This window comes from Onychostruthus taczanowskii, unplaced genomic scaffold (genome assembly GCF_017590055.1).
Source record: "Onychostruthus taczanowskii isolate IOZ18803 unplaced genomic scaffold, ASM1759005v1 scaffold132, whole genome shotgun sequence".
NCBI lineage: Eukaryota > Metazoa > Chordata > Aves > Passeriformes > Passeridae > Onychostruthus > Onychostruthus taczanowskii.
In genome coordinates this window covers 414,085-430,957 of record NW_024498485.1, presented here as the reverse complement: position 1 = coordinate 430,957, position 16,873 = coordinate 414,085, and the positions used below count along the sequence as shown (strand labels likewise).

At 49.2% G+C, this 16,873-nt stretch overlaps 1 protein-coding gene across 2 annotated transcripts; it reads right to left on the bottom strand.

Annotated features, from left to right (window-relative positions):
- Nucleotides 1-7,162: 7,162 nt before the first annotated feature.
- Nucleotides 7,163-11,653, bottom strand: KLF4 (Kruppel like factor 4). Of its 2 annotated transcripts, none has more exons than XM_041396922.1 (5): nt 11,158-11,653; nt 10,962-11,079; nt 10,005-10,902; nt 9,762-9,926; nt 7,163-8,270 (listed from the first exon to the last, which is right to left on the bottom strand). In XM_041396922.1, the coding sequence occupies exons 2-5, from the start codon at nt 11,055-11,057 to the stop codon at nt 8,095-8,097; spliced, it is 1,335 nt and encodes a 444-aa protein (XP_041252856.1). In that variant the 5' UTR covers nt 11,058-11,079; nt 11,158-11,653; the 3' UTR covers nt 7,163-8,094. The 2 variants fall into 2 exon arrangements, with proteins under 2 accessions (XP_041252856.1, XP_041252855.1); XM_041396921.1 differs by having other exon boundaries at nt 11,169-11,653.
- Nucleotides 11,654-16,873: the final 5,220 nt, after the last annotated feature.

Here is a 16,873-nt window from a genome sequence, read left to right as displayed (position 1 = left end):
TTAGGTACATGAGCTGGAAAACACTTTGACAAAGAGTGTGCTTATGAAACTTTGCAAGAGGCAACAAAGAAAATCCTGAAATTTTTTTTTTTTCTGTTTTGAATAAAATTTGAAGAAACACCTCCCCTTAAAAAAAAAAAAAAGAAAAAAAGAAAAAAAAGGGGGGGGGCAGGGGGGGAGAGATTGATGGGTAGGGACTTCTCAGATGTCCTGGAAATAAAAACCAAAACATCATGTAAATATTGACCAAAATATCATATTATGCTAAATATTCTGGCATTCTTCCAGTCTACAGTAGACTAGATTAACTCATCCATATGTAAAAATCTCATATTTACTTTCTCCTCACAAATTCATTAAAAAACAGAACCAAAGTCAAATCAGCCTTTGGTAGTACACCACAAATTCAAGGCTGAGTTAGAGCTAGAGGTTAGATCCTTTCCTTCTCTGCAGTGTGTAGGAAAGGGGAATGAGTAGGAATCCGAAAGGCAGCAGCCTCAGAGACTACAGAAAATGAATATATTTTTTCTTTTCCCCCCTACCACCTATATTTTTAGGCCAGTTCATAATTAATCACAGAACTCTTTGCCACAAGGTCCCTCAGAAGCCAGAAGCTCAGGAAGGCACCAAAGAGGATCAAATATTTATTAAGTAAGTGGAATCTGCAGAGCTACAGCATAAAATAAACACTAGTTGGAAAGGCATCTATGCTTCTCAGGCTCCTGAACTTGAACAAACCTGTAATCATCAGAGCTCCCTGGAAGGGAGTTTTCCAGAGAGAACAAAGTGGGATCACCTTAGAGATGCCCATCACAAGGCCACTTGTGCCTTTCAGCCCCATTTCTGGCCAGTGGCTGGGACAGAACACCCATGGCCAGAAAGAAGTGGCCACTGCCCTGCCCTGCTCCTCTGCTACTCCTCTGCACCACAGTTACAAGGGCATCTCTTTGCACAGGAAGCCTTGGCAGTGAGTTTTACACTGTGAACATGGGAGCCTTAGCAAAGCAAATGCTGGTTAAAAGGTGTTTGCAGAAGGAAGGTAGTCAAACATCTTGTACAGGTGACAGCAGCATTGTAATATCCTCTAAAGCTGCAGAGTGCATGAATAGTTACTGGGGAGGCAGGAAGGCTGAAAGTGGCGAAGCTGTTTTGCTTTCCACTGGAAAGCATTTTGATATTTTGAAACACGGAATAATGATCTGCTGCACAGCCAATGAATTCAGCCATCCCTCGTCAGCCAGGGGAGTCTGTTGCTGAAACAGTGTGATGTGGGAACTGAGAATGGACAGCCAAGCCTTCTACATCCCAGTGCAAAGACAAATGCATCCCTTTGGGCAGTCCCCTTACATTGCCAGCAGCATTATTGAATCAGTATGTTTCAAGTCTATACACAGGATAAAACCTCCTCCAGAGCTTGGAAAGTAAATTCCAACATGGTTCAGTAATTGCCATCAGTGTTGCCCCTAGTACTTTATCAACACACTAATTCACAATAATAGTTTTTATCGGAAAAGAAGAACATAAAACAACAGGTGCTAAGCCCCCAGAAGATCCCCCAAGGAGGAAGACCCTAGATGAGATTTGGACACTGAACAGTGCTGACACCATGTCACCCCCCCAGAGGCCTGGTGTGTGAAATCAAACTCATGCAGGAACCTCAAGAAGCAGCTTTCCTCATGTGAGAAAAGCCCTCTCTGCAGAATTTCTATGTGGCAGGAAGTGCAGGGTGGACTCAGTGGCAAAAACACATGGAGTAGGTTTTCCCATGTGGAAAATGCAGGTCTGGTTCCTCAGGCCAGCCAAATCAGAAAGCCTTCCCATGCCTTTCCAGGGCTGGAAGGGCAAAGCACACCAAAGATTCTGCTCCTGCCAGGGTTCCACAGGGCTCCATCCTCTGCCCTATGCTCTTCAACATCTTCATAAATGACCTGGGCACAGGACTGGAAGGGACACTGAGCAAGTTCGCAGACAATACGAAATTGAGAGGAGCAGCTGAGTCCTTTGGGGGTAGGGAGGCCCTGCACAGAGACCTTGACAAATCAGAGACCTGTGCAATCAACTTTTACATGGATTTTAATGGGTGAAAGTGACAGATTCTGCACCTGGGATGGTCCTGGGGCTCCTGGTCAGTGGCCAGCTGGACAAGAGCCAGCAGTGTCCTGGAGCCAGGAGGCACATCCCTGTCCTGGGGGCACAGGCCCGGCATGGCCGGCCGGGCCAGGGAGGGATTGTCCTACTCTGAGCTGGGCCGGGGTGGCCTCACCTGGAATATCGGGTGCAGTTCTGGCATCACAACATAAAAAAGGCATTAAAGTGTCAGAGAGTGCGCAGAGGAGGCCACGGGAATGGTGCAGGGCCTGAGGGGAAGCTGCGTGAGGAGCAGCTGAGGGCGCTTGGTTTATTGAGATGGAGGAGAGTGAGGGGAGGCCTCACTGCAGCTCTGCAGCTGCCTCATGAGGGGAAGAGGAGGGGCAGGCACTGATCTCTGGTCTGTGCTGACCAGGGACAGCATCCATGGAATGGCCTGAAGTTGCGTCAGAGAGGTTTAGGTTGGATATTAGGAGAAGGTTCTTCCCCCAGGGGGTATTTGGCCACTGGAACAGGCTCTCCAGGGAACGGGCACGGCACCAAGCCTGACAGAGTTCAAGAAGCATTTGGACAATGGAAGCTTTTGGGCACATGGTGGGACTCAGGGATCATTCTGTGAAGGGCCAGGAGTTGGACTTGATGATCCTTGAGGGTCTCTTTCAACTCAGCTTATTTTGTCATTCTGGGACACGCACAAACAGACTCTGAGCACCATCGAGGAGGCTCCCAGTAAAGGAACCCCTTTGTGCTGGTGGCATGGCATTTCCTGTCAGGTCTTTCCTAACTGCTGCGGCAGTAGTGGGGTAAATCATTCTAGATAACTGCGGGATATCTGTTCTTAAAATTAAAGGCCTTAAACCAAATAACACAGGGAAGCTGGATTATTTTGTTGAATAAAGCCTGAAAGTTTAACAGTGGAGAACTTGAATGGCAAGATTTAAGCAAGCCTTAGCTTGTGCTTGATAAACAAGCACGCTGTACCCAAAGCAAAACCATGCAAAACTTTTCAGGGTTGCAGCAAGATGGCTGCGGTGATAGCAGCACATGATTACCCTTCTGCTCACCCAGGTTTCACAGTGAAAGCAGCTTGGCGTGTTCCGTGTTCCCTACAACTTCTTCTTCTTAATTAGCAAGTCATGAGGTTGACCCCAAGCTAGCCAGGTCTGTGTGAAAATCACCATCTTGGTTACAAAAGAAGTCACAGCTCCAAGAGTACGGAAAACATTACTGAAGGGAAAAGGTGCAGCTGTGTAATGCCTCTTGTGAGCAGCTATTAGGGCCGCCTGTCTCCTGTAAATCTCTGGGAATGCATGCTCTAAATATAGAATAAACATTAATAAAGCACAAGCCACTTTTTCCCCTCCCGTCTTTCACACCATTAAGGTTCAAGCCTTGAGGGCTCACAGGTAATGCATCCAAAGGTGAAAAAGAGACTAACAGATACCTATATGCATCCAGGGTGGAGAACAAGGCTGCAGATACACCATCACCGCCCACTTCCATGCCACAGAGACAATTTCTGCGCTCAGTGGCAATGCCTTCAGCAGTAATGAAAATGTTCCCCTGGTAATTCACGGCAAGAGCGAAGGGCAGACAAAACGTGAGTCATCCAGGTGTACGGCAGACAGGGGAATGTGGGTGTGTTCCCCTGTGGCTCCAAGCCAATGTGACCTCAATTAAATTTCAGTGAATGATGGGCCTTCCCCTCTTTTAAGTACACACTCATCTCTCTTGGTGTCCAGAGATACATCCACCGAGCCTAAATACAGCAGTTTAATCTGGGGTGCTCTCCTGGCAAGCCTGAGTCAACACGTGGCGGTGCTGGTGGTGGTGGTGGTGGTGGTGTTCCTCTTCCTCTCCATATCAGTTTTGCTCACCATACCTTGAGTTTACTTCCTCCTACCAGCTCTTCTACAACAGCCAGATCCCTGCCCAAGTCCTACTCGAGTGGTGTAACCACTGCTCTGTCTGTCCCCAGCTTGCAAACCATTCCTATTCTCCTGCTGCTTTTGAGCACGCAACCCAATTGCACTGAGGGGAGGAAAGCCCAGGGACAGACACAAGTTAACTTGGAAATTCTTATACTCAAATGCTGTTAAAAGTGTCTGCCAGGGACTCCAGTGAAAGCAGGCTAGCTCCAAGATCCAGCACACTCCCATAGGAAACCTGTGTAAACTAATTCTGTCGAACCGTTAGCACTCGGGGTGATTAACCGCAGCAGTCTCTGATCTTCCCTTATTAAAGAGAAGGAGAATGAAATTCACTGATTCATATCAGCTTAATATAAATCCTTGTGAGATTTGCCGTTGAGTTCAGCTGCAGCAGGATCTGGTAGCCATCACGAGGGATAAGAAAACTCTCTCGCAAGTAGCTCTCCATGTGACAGGGGGTGGCTGAAGCCACTTGTGCTGGGTCACAGTCAAACCCAGGCTCCCAGGCCATGGTGTGCAGCAGACAAGTGCATGGCAGCTGCAGCTCTGAGAAGGTTTTTTACTCTGGTGCCACTTTTGAATACTTGGCACTCAACAGGCAGACATGTGCCATCTTGTTTTAAGCAGCTCCATCTTTACATGCTAAGCGTGCTCCAGAGAGATTTGGGCTAGGGGTGAGCAGGATTAAGGACGGCTGTAGTTTGACTGCAGAGATAACTCTGTGCCGCAAGAGATTTTGCCTTCAGTAGCTGAAATAGTGCTCTGGGGCAGCTCAGGAGGTGCTCACCCCATGTCACAGAGGCCACCCCTACTAACCTCAAACCCTGACTTTTAGATGCCCCAGCAAAATGGCACATGTACAGCTTTAGCAACGCTAAACAAATCTTGTTTTTCAAGACATACTTACAAGACTTCTCAGTGTTTTACATATGTTTTTATGAGATACGCTTTTTGATACATGTGTTGTTCCACTGCATCCATGTGCAATCCTGCACCTAAGTGCAACTCCAGGATTGCAGACACGACGAAACAGGTGGCAAACACAATGTGCTGTTTCCAGCTCAATTTACCAGAGTGCTGCTCATTTCAGTATTTCCCCCAGAGACCTCCTTAAGAGTAAGGACTGCCCCCCATGTGTTGAATGCTATATGGCAAAAAGTGAGCTGTTGGCTCCTGTCCTCCCAAAAAAGTATAGGAGTAGCAATTTGGAAATGGTTAAAGACACAGCAGCATTTCCTTTTAAATACAAAGTCACAGTCCTGTCTCTTTCAGTCTGGAAATTCATACATGACGAAAGCTGGGTTAGGATCAGGGAAAAAAAGGGAATTAAAAAAAAATAAATCAAGTGGAATAGGGAACAATGCCCTGTTTCAAGAATGCCATTGTTCATGCAATTAGAAACCTAGGGTCCATAAAAACATCAAGCGAAAACTGAAGCTGGCTGAAGCAGATAATGCCTTACTAAGTGCTACAGTGCCTTACCAAATTCTTAAGGGTGCATAATGACAGAATGCTTGAAAAGCAAAAGAAACCAGTTTTCCAGATGAAAGATTCAGATTTCAGTACTTACAGATGTGCCAGAACATACATCTTAGACATATGTAAGACGTTTTGAATGGCAGCCGTACAAAGGAGGTCCTACACCTACCAAGCGTGCCCTGGCATTATTGGATGGGACAACGACATTTCAGGCCCTCAGCACACGCCAGCTTCTATGCTGACCTTCAGTGCTGGATCTCTCATCCAGAATTCACAAGCAGAGCAACAGAGGAGGTAAAAAAATGCCTGGTTTAATTGTAAAAAAGTTTTCTCATGGAAAAAGCTTCAGATAAAGGATGACTCATAACTTTAATTTAGCTTTAAATGCTTGCTATTTGCAAACCAAACAAGACATTCCCTACTCCCTGTGTTACCTATAAACCAAATCAACAAAGATAGCTTTCAGTTGAACAAAGCATGCCTAGGTGATAAGGGGTGAGAAATATTTTCTGCATCATTATATTACTTACACAAATTGAGGGAGAAATAGCAAGGGTCCCCACTCAAACACCACATTGAAATGTGAACTTTAGTAGCATTCCAAAGGCACATTCGGACAAAAAAAATTGATATTGCCACTTTTGTTTTCACTACTACAAAGATACAAAAGCCTCTTGCCTGCTTTTTTTTTTTTTTTTTTCCCCTCAGCTTCATCGGGCACCACATACACCCAAACTCCTAGCTGACAGACATTACAGATCAGCTGAAGTGGAATCGCTTCTTCCCTTTCGTCGAAGAGTAGTGAGAAAACCAGATCCTATTCACCCGGCATTAATGTGGAAATCATCTGTTTGCTACACGTTCTGTAAGGCAGCTGGAACAATGAGGCCCCGAAGGAGAAGCACCACGGGGCTGGCGATGACCCGGGGCGGGCTCACCGCCCCCAGAGCTGCGGTACGGCACGCGCCACTGGAGGGACGCCGGGGACCTCGCAGCTACACGTCCTCATTCCCTGCATGGTCAGCCTTCCCCGGCTACGTGTGCATTCCTGCAGGAGTCCTGGCTCTTCATTCAGTGACTGGGTTCCCAGGACAGAGCAGGTTTCAAAAGAAAACTCCGTTCGGGTGATGGTTAAGCGGTGTTTTGTGCACGCGCCCTTTATTCTCCGAGCCGGGTTTAATTCTTTGCTCGACATTACGGAGTTTTCCTTTGCTCACACTGAGGTGGTTACACCGGCTTGCCTAAGAAATCCAAGGCAATGAAGATGGGAATCCTTCATTGCTGAAAAGACTGCTAAAAAAAAATATTCTAGGATTTGTTATCATCAGATGCACAAGGTCTTATGTCCTCAACAGAACTATGTCCTCTAAAAAATCATTTAAACTGAGTTACTTTAAAAATGGTAAATTACAGTTTTACCCATGCAGGTGAGATAAGCAGCAACTCGACATCCAGAGCAAAAACTTTCCACACACCTTTTTCCCTAAAAAGAGATGTTACATCAGCACTGCGCTTACACAATCCTGTCTTTCAGAGTCTTGAAACTACAAGCATTTGCCACCACCCCCTCCTTGCCTTGGTAAACTCAACCACCAGCAAATACCTAACAAACTTTCTTTGGCCATGTCCATACACAGAAAAAAACTAGAGCAACAATTCAGATAAAATATTATAGGTTTATTTAAAACTTATTTTCACCTTGAATATGCAAAATACAAATTCCAACAAAACGTTCATTATTACTTCGTAGTTTACAAATATACAAAATAGAAGTTTGCTTAAATTTATATTACATATTTATTATGTAAAGAACTATATAGAAAACATTTGTTCTGCTTAAGGCATATTTGGGAATAAACCATTGTACAAACTATTGCACATCGAAACCACAGTGCATTACAGACTGTCTGCATAAAGTTATTTTCTTAACAAAAAGATAAACCAGGGTTATTCACCTGATTTAGGTCATAATTGGCAATCGGAAGATAAAAAATAGTTCCTTGTCAGATATGCAGCAGTTTGAGAACTTTGGCTTCCTGTTTTTGGTACCTCTAGAACCAACAGTCACTAAGCACCATGAAATAGGCTTTTAAAATATAATTCTGTACCTGAATTTTTCCTCCTCTTTTAACATTGTAATGGCTTTTAGAAGGAAAAAAAAAAAAAAAAAGAAAGTACAAGATGACATGTACATCTAATATTGCATTGAAAGGAAATTAAGGGAATGTAATTTCCCTGTGTAATATCCCCACCCTCCGAACTACAAGCAGTCCATTTAACCCTGATATCCGTGACTTCCAGTCACTCCTTGGCATTCTGTAGTCCAGAAATAATTCAAGTTGGATTTACAAATGGAATGATAGAAGATCCAGTCATTGACCCCAACGTCTTTGGTTCTCTTAAGTGTATAACTATAAAAAAAGAAAGTTGCAATGTCCGTATGCAGTTATCCCTCTTTTCCACTCTTTGGAAGACTTCACCTCGATTATCTGTAGTGCTTAAAATGAGTTCTCCCCGTCTTGTGGAAGACAGTCCTTGTGCTGTAAATACTGAATCTCTGCGGCAGTCAGGGGAAAGATCCACTGCTTTCCCAAAATCAGAAGTGCCTCTTCATGTGTAAGGCGAGGTGGTCTGACCTGGAGAAGGCTCTGTCACAGCGCTGGCACTGGAAAGGGCGGTGGCCTGTGTGTTTTCTGTAGTGACGAGTGAGTTCATCAGATCGGGCAAACTTCCACCCGCAGCCTTCCCAGTCACAGTGATAAGGTTTCTCACCTGTGAAAAAAAACCCCAAAAAACAAGAAGTGAAACACATGAGTTAGGGTTTTCGGGTTTTTTTTTTGCGGCTAACACTTGTAGCACCTACTTTCAATCAGTTGTCCTAGATAAAACAAAGGGTGGTCAAACACAATGAACTTCACGAAGGAGTTGCAAACAAACTACAAAGACTAAAAGAGCAAAGCTGTCTTTTCAAGATGTACAGATGCTATGAAATGCTAGTATCACTAAAATCTTCACTAAAACGCTTGTTTTCACTGCCTTGCACACGAGACTTCAGAGCACATGAGTGTGTATTTTTGCTGGCGGTGTTACACAATCAAATACCAACCAGAAATAGCTCAGCAGACAACGTATTTAGATAATTGTAGGTCTCAAGAATGAAAAAACAGCCGTAAACTGTTTTCATTAGCTCAGCCTGATTAAGGACTTAGTCTTGCTAGTGTCTTCATTATACAAAAACTACTGTTGATGGCAAGATGAGCTTCCCCAACAATTACAAACTCCCTGTCCTACACATCCTGGGGATGGTGCTGACTGGCTTGGGGCAGATGTTCACTGATCACTTGCCCAATTTTTTTCCGCCTTTCTGCCATTACCTGAAGACGTAGCCTAATTACTGCAGAGCCAGTGTATTTTCCCTTTCCCATCTCCCCTTCAGGAGAAAGTTTTGAATCAGGTTCACAACCCAGGGATTCAAATTATGCAAATTCCCAGGTTATTTAGTCACTGTTACGGAATGCCCACGCTGGCGAAACCCGTGTGCTGTACCTGCTTTCACAAGCTCAGTTATTGCAACTCTGCACTCAGCTGCAAAGTTAGAAACTGGGCTCAGACACAGACTTTGGGCATATTTTATCCCAATTCTAGCAGTGGACAATTGATAGTTAAACTATCCTGGTGCAGGGGGAGATATTCTACAGGTGGCTGAAGCACCCCACTGGCACTGCCAGCAAAGCTGAAAGCCCCTGCTCTTCAGGGAATATATCTCGGTTTTCCCAAGAAGGGAACAACAGGTTGCAGAAGTGCACAACCTCTTGCCCTACAGCCAGGAGAGGAGTGCGTGTGCGAAGCATTTAACCATCAGCAAAGAAAGTAGTTATCTTCAAGAGAGGGCTACTGCCTTCTCAGAAGTGGGGCAACACAATCCAGAGCAACAAATCCCAGCCGGCTTCCAGCTGCCTGCTAATTAGCTAGCCACATAGCAAGAGAGAAGTAACAAACTCTGACTTGGCAAGAAACCCACCCGCTCCCACATCTGAGTCACTCTGAACCATTAAGCAAAATGTCAAGCCAATAAGGGAAGACTGCTCAGGACTTCACGTAGCCAAGGGGGGAGGAAAAAAAAAAAGCCCGGAAACCCAGCAAGGAAAAACCTTGTTGCTTTTAACCCTGCTCCTGTGCTCACACCCTTCCACTGTCCGAGGGGGTCACACCCCCGTGCTCCTCAGGCCAGGACATCCCCCTGACCCCGGCGCTGGCACTTACCTGTGTGGGTTCTCAGATGCGCCTTGAGATGAGAGCTCTTGGTGTAGGTTTTGCCGCAGCCCGCATAGTCACAGGTGTGTGTGGCCGTCCTTTTCCTAGGCCACGACCGGCGTCCCCTCTTGGGCTTGGTCTCCTCAGGCAGGCAGCTCCCCGGCGGCATCAGCTCTAGAGGCGGACAGGGAGGAGTGAGCACGGCGAGCGCCCAGCCGGGACATCCGCTCTCCCAGCACCGCGGGGACTCACCTTGGTACTGGAGCGCGCCGGGAGAGAGCTGCTCGGGCAGGAAGGTGGGGTAGCCAGGAGCCGGGGGGTACCCCGGGGGCAGCGGGGGGTGGCCCAGCCCCGGCGTGGCGGGGAGACAGTCTCTGCCGCTCAGCATCTCCTCGGGCCCCAGCGACGGCGTACTCCGGGCGGGCAGCGGGCGGCTGCCCAGGGCGAAGTCGTGCTGGGGGGCTCCTCGGGGGCTGCTCCCGTGCGGCGGCGGCGGGGCCAGGGTGCACGGCGGCGCGGCCTCCTGCTTGATTTTGGGGCACATCCGCGGCAGAGAGGTGTAGGGCGCGCCGGGGCCGTCGGCGCCGGGCGGAGGGGCGGCCGGACCGCTCTTGGGGCTAAGCCCCGGGTGGCTGTAGTCGCCCACCGCCTTCACCACGAACTTGCCCTGCAGGCTGCCCAGGGGCGGCAGCGCGGCCGGCGCTGGCAGGTACACCGCGTCCAGGTCTGGCCGCATCAGCTCGGCCACGAAGCCTCCCGAGGGGGACACGTCGGTGATGTCGGCCAGGTTGAAGGGCGCGGCGGACCCGGCGGCGGGCGCCCCGTCGCAGCCGCCGCCGCCGCCGCCGTAGAGGAGACCGGCGGGCTCGGGCCGGGGCAGCGGGTAGGCGAAGGGCCCGGCGGGGCAGGGGCTGGCGGTGGGGGCCGGAGTGGCGGCGGGAGCCACCACTATGGCGGCGGCGGCAGGCTCCTGGTGCATGAGCGAGTTGGAGAGGATGAAGTCGAAGTCCAGCAGCTCATTGAACTCCTCGGCGTCACGGCGGGGCCCGAGAGCGGCGGCGCCTTCCAGCTCCGACGGCGGCGTCTCCACCGGCCGCGCCGACAGCGCCGGCGGCGGCCGCTTCAGCTGCGACAGCTCCTCCCGCCAGCGCTGCGGGGACATTCGCACGGCTCAGCCGCGTGCCGCGGCGCCGCGGCGCCGATACTCACGTTGCCGGGGCCCGCGGGCCGCGCCGCCTTCTCGCGGCCCGCGGCGCCCGCCGCGAAGGTGGCGATGGAGGGAAGGAGCGTGCCGCTGAGCGCCATCTCGCACTCGCCGGGGGGCTGCCTGCGGTGGGGAGACACAGCGGAGTCAGCCGGCGGCCGGGCAGGGAGGGGAAGGAGGGAGGGAAGGCGGCAGCCGCACCCGGCACCCACCGCATCCGTCCCGGGGCGTCCCGCCGAGCCGCGGCCGCCGCCGTGGTCCCGAGCGCCGGCGCGGAGCAGAGGGAGGGGAGGCGGCACGGACGCGCCGTCCAGCCGCGCGGAGCCGGCGCAGCGCCGCCGCCGGGGCGGTGCCGCGGGAGCGCCCTGCTGCTGCTACTGCTGCTTCTTCTTCTTCTTCTAGCTCGGCGCTGCGCGGAGCGGGGCGCGGGGCGCTAGCGGCGCCGCGGGGACGAGGAAGAGGAGGAGGCGGCGGCGGCCGCCGCCCGGCAACGCGGCTCCGGCACCGGCAGGGCGGCGGCGCGAGGCGTTTCCCGAGGAGCCGCGGCCATGTGGGGAGCCGGTCAGGACGGACGGGGCGCGGTGGTGCCAGTGAGGAAAGAAGGGGTGGATGGAAAGAGGGATGCGCCGGGCGCGCTCCGCCGCCGCCGCCGCCGCCGCCGCGCCCCTCTCGGCACTGCGCGCTCCTGTCGCCGCCGCTCCCTCTTATCACCTCACTTCGCGGGCGCGCCGCCCCCGCCGCCATGGCGACGGCGACAACAAACGGACATGTGGGGAGAAGGGGGGGACGGGGCGGGACGGGTCCGGGGAGCGCGCAGAAAGAGCGGGGGCTCCGCCCCGAGCGCCCCGTGACGCGGGCGCGGGCGGTGACGCGGGCGCGGGGGGGCGGGACACGGGGACACGCGCCGGGGATACCCGCGCGCCGCGGGGGCTCCCGCACCGGCGGCGGGCTGGGAACTCCCGTCGGGAATGGTCGGCCCCGTGTGTGGAAGGGAAGGAGGTGGAAGGGAGCATCCCGAGCGGCCGCCGGGGCGTTTTGTCCGCCTTCCGCTGCATCTACTTACTATTTTTAGTTTTCTTTAGTTTTTATTTAACTTAGTTTTTTCTTTATTTCTTCCATACTTTTTCTTTTCCCTTTTTTCTTTTTTCTCTCTTCTTTTTTTTTTTTTTAATTTTATTTTTGATTTTTTTTTTTTTTTTTTTTTTTTTTTTTTTTTTTTTTTTTTTCCCCTTTTTTATTTTAGTCCTTTTTTCTTTCCCCCTTTTGCTCATTTCCCGAACCGCCCGACGGCGCGGTCCTTCAGACGGCCCGTGCCATCCCTGGGCTATTCTCGACTCCTCCATCACCGGCACCCGGCGGTCCGGGGAGCCCCCACTAACGGCGGTGCCGAGGGCGCGTTGGGTGCGAAGCTGGGAATAGTCCGTAAAACAAAAACAAACAAACAAAATTAAAAAAAAAAAAAGAAATTCAAGAAAACTACAAAACAATCCCCAAATTTAGCGCAGCCCCGCGGGGAACCGCAGAGAACGGCACGGGCTCCTCCAGAGGGCAATGGCGAGCCGGCGCCGCGCCCCGGCGCCGTGCAGCCCCGACGGGCTCCCGACGGGCTCCCGATGGGCTTCCCGATTTCCTCCGTCCCGCCGCCCGTGCGGCGGGGAGCCCCGGTGGGCCGTGTCCCCGCTCCCCCGGCGCTGTCCCGGTCCGAGCGGTGGGGTTTGCGGGCGGTCCCCCCTCGGCAGCCGCCCCGCTGCCCCCCGGCGCCGCCGGCCGCTCTCCAGAACTGGTCGGGCCGGAGGGGTGAAGTCCCAGCTCTGCGTGATTTGCAAACATGAGCCCGAGTAACTGTAGGATGACTAAATTAAACCCTAAAATAATAATAAAATGCCGGGCTTTATTTTGCCGGACCGGTTTTACCTGTTTTGTGTTATGAATGTTAATTATTAATAACTTTGGCACTAAAAAGCAGAGTGTTGTTTTTTTGGGGTTTTTTGTTTTGTGGTTTTTTTTTTTTTTTTTTTTTTTTTGTCTTTTTTTTTTTTTTTTTTTTTTTTTGTCTTTTTTTTTTTTTTTTTTTTTTTTTGCTCAAAGTCCGTGTCTTGGCAGAGGATGTGCCAGGAACCACAGGTACAAAGGGGATTAGTGTGGGGAGAGGAAGGCTGGTGAAATACAGGATGATGCCCAGAAGGGAAGGGAGGCACCTTCCCCGTTCAGAGGTGCAGGGCTGGGGGTCTGCTCAGCCCCTCGGAGCAGGTCCCAGCTGTGACTCCCAGGCAGGGCTTGTGCTCTTAGGACTCTCTGAGTCTTAACTCAGAGTATCTGAGTTGAGTATCAGAGTATCTGAGTTATCTTAACCACTCTGAGTATCCAAACTGAATACAAACAGATCCAAGCCTCCCTTCTAGCTTAGTCTCAGGAGAAAGCCCCTGATGTGGAGCTTTGCAGCTCTCTGAACATTCCTTCCCCATCAGTTGTTTTTCATTTGTTTCCTCTCACTGTAAGTTTGTTAATTTACAGATCTCCCAAGCAATGCAGCATTTTCCTGGTCCAGATTTCTAACTTGGGATCACTTGAGGCCAACATCAAAATTAAAATCACATCCCTTATTAGAAAAAGGAGAACAAGAATGCTTCAGAAGCAGATAAGTGATCTGATATCTTTGAAATAAATGCCAGAACTTCATGGGTTCCAGGAAGAGAGGTTTTGAATATTGCGGACTGAAATAAAACATGTTTGCTTTTACAATCTTTCATTAAAATAGATTTGATTGCCATGTTTCTGGATAATTCAGGCAGACACGTGTGAGGTATGTGTAAATTTCATGTTAAAAAGATGTGGCCCACTTTCATCTGAGTCTTGATTTTTAGTAGTGTAAATGTTGGCAGGGTGCTTAAAAAAGTGGATGTTTGCAGGAATTGGTAAGTCCAATGACACCTGCACTTGAATATCCCACATAAAGATCAACACATTATTTTTTTCACTAATGAAGCACAATAGTGATTTCCTCCCTTAAATGATAAGGACTGAGATTTAATGGTCCCAAGAGTGGAAATTAAATGCATGAAGTTTGCAACTGCTTACAACTCATGCCTTCCCAGCCTACACAGCAACCTAAATGCTGTTTTCTTAGGACAGATTTATTTTAACATGCCTTCTGTCGCCAGCTGACCATTTCTCCCAAGTCTCAGTTTGCTCCAAATTTCCCAATTTTCTCTAAAACTTTCCTTCCACTAACTCAGAACACAGCATGTTTCTGTGCTGTTCAAAGCCAGCTTTGGGAATTGCCTAACTCAGATAGAGAATTGCACAGAATTTGTGTCCCCTCTTGCCTTGGGATGTGCAATGACATTTTTCCAGATGATGCTGTGCTGGGACAGAAAGGAGTCTGCTGCAGCCCTTGCTGCTGGCCTCTGTGTGTTCCTCTCCCTCCCTAGGTGGAAGGAGGAGGTTTCTTCCACATTTACCACATCTCACAGTGGGAGTGGGGTTGCCCTAGACTTGCCACTGGTGCTGCTCACCCATTTTGGCACAAGAGTTATTACCTGGTGCAAACAGCTCGTACTGGTGGCTCAAGTGTAGAGCAGAGTAAAAATGACTGAGTGAAAAGCCTTAGTGTCCAGCCTGAGTCAGTGCTAAACTGGTCACCTGTGTGTATAAACCACAAAAGGCAGAGAGAGAAGCCAAGGAAGAACACAGGTTTCTGGAGCAGAGACAGTCCTCAGGAAATGGCATCACACATTGAAAAACATTAAGAACATCAACAAGGAGAAAAAAACAGTCGAGCCGATTGTGCCTGAAACAAAGACCAATCTGTTTATCTTGATATGTTTATTTTAAAGCTTAAGTTTGGAACTCGATTTTCAACAAACTGCCTCTCAGGAGCCTCGGTGTGCAGCTTATCCGCTTTGATTTGGTTGTCTGTGGCTGATGGCATCAGGGACTGCATGCAGACTTTGGGTACGATTGTGTCACAGTGTTGCTGGGGTCAGACAAGAAGACGTCTTTCCTGACATTTTTGGGATTACAGTGTGTTGTCCCCGCAGCTACAGGGCCAGGAGCTACCAGGGCCCCTGCTCCAGTCCTGGTACAACATAATGAAAGGGGAATTGGGAACAAACCCCTGATGCTGGGTTACATCCAATAAAATCCCTGTTGCCAATTCATCAAAAGCAGCGATTCCATAATCCTTGGTGCTGTGCCATGTTTTTCCCTGACAAGGCTTCTGGAGATCAGGTGAAATGCGAGGAGATGCAGCATCTGGAGGGTTTCTTGTGTCCCGTGCCACCCAAATTAGCTGCACTGCAGCCAAGAGAGAGGGAAGGTGTGAGAGCTCACACAAACACCTGCTGTGCAAGGCGTGCTCTGGAGAGGGGGAGTGCAGTGCTGAGGATTCACCCTCCTCCCACAGGATCTCTGCTCACCCTGGAGGATGAGACAGCCCAGACTCCAAACTGCCACCAAACTGCCCTCCTGGTCTCTCCTTCAGGAACACCTGTCCTTGGGATCTGGTTTTTTTGCCAGGTATTGTATATTCCTCACCAAGCGCAACCGAGCTCAAGCCTTATTTATCCGTTCCTGCAGGTTACTTTGTTTTTGTTAAACAGAAATAAACCCCTGCTCAGCTGGCAGTTGTACTTGTAGATTATTAGTACGGTGCAAAGGGCACACCTCTGAAGATTGAGAGCAGTTCCAGGCAGGTTTCAAGCAGTAGCAAGTGCGTAAAACACAGATGGCACATGCACCCTTGGGGTCATAAATGTTCATGCTGAGAATGTCAGCAGTGCCCGTGGTCAGGCTTGTTCTCAGCTGGCTTTTGGAAGCCTGGCCACATCTTGTTGATAGTCATGTTACTTTTCTAGGAGGTGTTTAAAAGACATGTGGATGTGGGACGTGGTTTAGTGGTGGGCTTGGCAGTGATGAGCTGAAAGGTCAGGTTGTGATTCCCACTGAGTTTCCCTCATGGTGATAATTTGGCACCAAGGATCACCTGCATACAGCAACTTTCTGCTTTCAAACAATCCAAGGATTGCTGTATTAATTCCTCTAAAAATACCTTGAGTTGCTTATGGAAAACAAAGAGCGTTTCTCTTTTTTTTTTTTTTTCATTGAGCATGAGCATCCTCGCTTTGATGGGTTAGCCCCATCTGTCATTGTTTTTAATGGGTTTGCCCCATCTTTGAATTTAGATGTTCCCCAAACTCTAACAATGACTTAAATGAGTGTCTCCCACAGTGGGACTGGTGCAGACAGAAACTCCACAATGAGCATCCTTTTCAAAGTTCTGCATGTAATGTGGGGACACTCACACACAGCAAAGAGGATGAATTCTTGTTTATTTATTTGTTTGTGATTTTCTTTTTTTTTTTTTTGTATGCATGAGACTGATGGCATTGTATTTTTCCAGACCCAATGGAGGAGTCACAGAAAAATAGAGATTTGAGAAATTACCAGCTGCTGGCTAACCAGATGGTCCCCACTGATGGGTGACAGGTTTGGTATATGCTAGAAGATGCAGGGAAATGTATCTGTCAGAAAACCAGGTTGATTTTTGGAGCTGTCTCTGAAGAGGCCAAGAACTTGTATTACTATTAATTCACCTTTCCGCATCCTTCTTCAGGACCAGATTGTCTCATTATTATCTGTGTGGCATATTTAAGGCATTGCTGTCTCTGGAACTTGTAATTTATCTGTGTGTCTGGAAGAATCACCCTTTTGGCTGCAAGAAGGGGATTTACTCTTTGATGATCTCCCCGTCCTCTCAATACCTGTGGAAAAACTATGCAGAAGAGATCTTCCCAATCCTCCCTGTCCCAGGCCCTTCTTTCTCAGTATTCCTCATCTTTTAAATAGTAATCTTTAACTAATTATCTATCTCTGTTAATAAAAATGAAGTACCTTACTACAGATTTGGCTTCCCAGA